At 72.8% G+C, this 3,586-nt stretch overlaps 1 protein-coding gene across 1 annotated transcript; it reads left to right on the top strand.

Moving 5' to 3' along the window:
• KIF26A (kinesin family member 26A) lies at window positions 2,312–3,111 on the top strand (the record flags this gene model as incomplete). The annotated part of the gene is given in 2 exon segments (XM_018065950.1): window positions 2,312–2,502; window positions 2,866–3,111. Coding segments are annotated over 2 exon segments (288 nt in total), but the record flags the coding sequence as incomplete, so codon positions are not given.

Here is a 3,586-nt window from a genome sequence, read left to right on the forward strand (position 1 = left end):
GGCGGGAGGGGCCGGAGCGCGGGGGCGCGCGGCACGGAGCAAGCGCAGGGGCGGCGGGCGCGGGCCTCCGAGGACTGGGGACCCGGCGGGCGGTCCCGTGCGGAGCGCGGCGGCGGCGGGAGCGCGGCCAGTGAGCGCGCGGGCGGGGAGGAGGCGGCGGTTGCGGCGGCGGGAGGAGCTCCGGCCAGCTCCCCGCGCTGCGCTCCCCGCGCTCGGCTCCTCCATGGCGCTGCCGGGGCCGCCCGAGCCGCCCCGTGGCGCGCCCCGCAAGGTGCCCAGCCTGCTGGAGATGGGGGCCCTCTGCCTGGACTCGGAGATTATCCTGGGGTTCACCAGCCACCTCCTGCGGCGCCGAACCAAGGTGAGGGTCAGGCGGCGGACCCCCGCTGGCGACAGCGGCGCGGTCCCGCGACTTTGCGGCGGGGCTCCCGCTGCTTGCGGTGAGGGAAAGAGGCGGCAGGTCCCGAGCAGCGTCCAGCAGGCCGGGCCGCACTTTCCCGCGTTAGTGCTGACCTGTCTCCTCTCAGCGGGACCGTCGGCGTCCCACCGCGCGCCTTGCTGAGGAGGGCGAGGCAGAGGGCGGGGGGTCTCGTGGCTGATCCTGAGTCCCGAAGTGGTCCAGGTTCCGCGCGGCTGAGTCTGATCACTCCTGGGAACCCGCGTGCAGGGTGCGAGCGTGTGCTTCTGGAAGCGTCGCAACCGTGCGGACAAAGTTGCGGGCGTGGCCGGTCCCAGACACAGGACCGGGGCTCCTGCGCCAACGTGTTTCTGGGGGTGCAGGTGGGGAGTGTGGCCGTGGGTGTGCTACGGACAGCCGCGCTTCCCGGGCCTGCGTGTGTGTGTGTGTGTGTGTCCGTGTCCCGGAGCAGTTGCGGGGCGGGGGATGCGGACGGGGTGCTGACGCCCCTTGTCCTTTACGAGGCTTAGAGGAGGTGGGAAAGAGGGGATCTTCGGCCGCTGGGCCGGGTGGAAACGGGCTGGACGGCGTGGGACCGTGGAGTGAGAGTGGGTAGCCTCTGTCCACTTTGTGCGCCCCCCCCCCCCCCCGCCGCGTTGCAGGCCATTAAATACTCGGAGAGGAGGGAGGGGCATGATCACCGCGCTCCTCTCTATTTTGGGGGAGTGAGGCCCGTTCAAGAGACAGGGAGGGTGGGGGCAAAACATAAAGGAGGAGTCGCTTTGAGAGGCTCAGGAGAGGCGAGGAGCGGGCGGAATCTGTGTGAGGGTCTCCCTGCGTGCCGGGGAGCGCGCAGCGGCTGGGGTCTCCACCAGGACCACGGTTTTCCTAGGCGCGCCTCTCTGCCCGGGACGCGTGGCGCGCGGTCTCTCCGGAGCCTGGCGGCGGCGGGGACGCGGCGACCAGCAGGGGGCGCCCGCGTCACGAGCAGCCGGGTGGCCGCGCCCGCCGACCCGGACCCCCGGCTTCGGGCGGATCCAGAGCCCGGACGCCGCGCAGCCCGCCGTCTCGGAGAGCGGCGACCCCGAGGCCCGAGCCGGAGCAGGAGCAACTGGTCGCCGGAGCGGGGCGGGGGGCGGTGGTGGTGGGGGGGGCGACCTCCCAGCCGGAGACAAACAGGCAATTAATTCCGCAGCTAAGTTCCCATCTGCCAGGCCGGCTGACAACAGGTCCCGCGCGCACCCCCGGGGCCACCTCCTCCCGCTTCCCGGGCGCACGGCGCGCACGCTCGCCTTCTTGCACGCGCGCGGCTGCGAAGCCCCGTGTGCTGTCTGCCGACACGCCTAGACACAGCAGATGCAGCGGCGTGAGCGGCGCACGTTCCGGGGCGCAGACCGCGGCGACCCTCACCCACGCGCGACAGACAGACGGTGGTCTCAGCGGCACGCGGAGTGCCCTGGATTTCGGGGGAAAGCGATCGGGAGTCCGGGAGCCGGGGCTCATCCCCTTCCACTTCGATGTGTGACCTTGGGCAAGACCTTCCCCACGGCGGTCTCAGTTTCCCCGCTTGTAAACTGACGAGTGGGTTGGTGCCTCCCAGGAGACCCCAGTGTCCTGGGAGCGGAGCGGCCAGGCGCGCGCGCGCGCGTGTACGGGGTATCTCACCGCGGGCCCCCAGCGCCCCTCCCTGGGACTGAGACTCGCCTAACAGGTTGGGGGGCCTCGGAGCGGGTGGGGCCGCGCTGTAATGCGGGACCCCTTCCCCCACGCGCCGCGGAGCGAAGGCCTGGGCGGCAGGGGCGGATGGGGGGGGGCCGCGCTCCCGGAGCCCCGCCCCGGCCCGCCCCGGAGTCCCCGGCCCCGCCCCGGCCCCGCCCTCGCCTCCGTGCGCGCCCGCCGCCGCAGCAGCCGCGGAGCTCTGTTATCCACTCGCCGGCGCCGAGAACTTCGGAGCGACCGGACGGGCCATGGGGGCGTCCCTGGGTCGGATCACGTAGCCGCGGCGCCCTTGGAGAGCCCGGGTGGCCCCGAAGCGCCCGCCCAGCCCTTCCCGCGTCCGGGCCATGGGCAGCCGCGGCGGCCCCCTGTGCGCGGCGCAACCTGCGGTACGCGCTGAGGGCCCGAGAGGAAGGCGGGCGACTGCGGGCCGCCAGGCCGTGCGGGACCGATCCCGGGACCCCGAGGATGCTGGCGGGCGGGCGGGCGGGGGTCGCGCGGCGTCCCCTGGGGGCGGGGCCTGGAGCACCGCGCGGATGGCGCCGGGCCTCCTGCTGGGGTCAGGGAAGCCCCATCAGGACCTCCTGGGATGGAAGAACCCGGTGGGCTGCAGGTCGGCGCCCAGCGCTCCTAACTTTTGTCGAGCGCGTCACTTTCGGGCTGGGGCGCACTGAGGTCTAGTCACCGGGCCTGGGTCCTTGGGGGTGGCCCCGCCCAGCGGCTCAGGCTCACTGTCCCCTTCCCCCCCGCAGGTGGCCGAGGGCGGCCCGGCCCGGGAGCCGCTGCAGCTGCTGGAAGTGTGCCCCCGCAAGAGGCTGACCGCCGGGCCGGAGCAGGACCCATGCGGCAGCCGCCCTGCGCCCGAGGGCGCCGGGCCGGGCGCAGAGCAAGGCCACTCGGCCGGTGGAGGCGGATGGTGCCGTCACTGCCACACGAAGCTCGCCGAGCTCAAGCGACAGGCCTGGAAGCTGGTCAGCGGGCCTGGGACACCTCTCCGGGTAAGTGACTCTTCGTCGGGCCGGTCCCCAGGGCAGGGCCCATGCTGGAACTTGGGAGACTCGGGTGCTGGAGGCAGGCGCAAAGCTCCACCGTGGATTTTTGGCCGGTCTCCTGCCTCCTCGGTTTCCGTCTCTAACATCCCTGGGGGGCTTCATCCTCAGAGGATCCCACGGTCTGATTGGAGGGGGCTTGGGCCGGTTCCCGCTGCAGACAGGCGGCAGCTGGAATCCAGTCTGTGTGTGGGAGGGGGAGGGGAGAGAGGGAGGTGGCAAGGCCTCCACCCTGGGCGGGACAGCTCCTGCCCTGCCTGCAGAAGAGGTCACCCCGTGCGTTGTTGCCCTTGGGGCACCAGGGCCCCCAGCCAAGTGTCTGGAAACTGCACACCTGGGGCAGGAGGGCTTGGAGGGCCAGGGGTGGGCCCCCTGCTGTGAGGGGTTCCCTCGCTGCTCCCCTCCTGCTTCGTGGGTGAGTCGT

The sequence above is a fragment of the Capra hircus genome, chromosome 21, assembly GCF_001704415.2.
Source record: "Capra hircus breed San Clemente chromosome 21, ASM170441v1, whole genome shotgun sequence".
NCBI lineage: Eukaryota > Metazoa > Chordata > Mammalia > Artiodactyla > Bovidae > Capra > Capra hircus.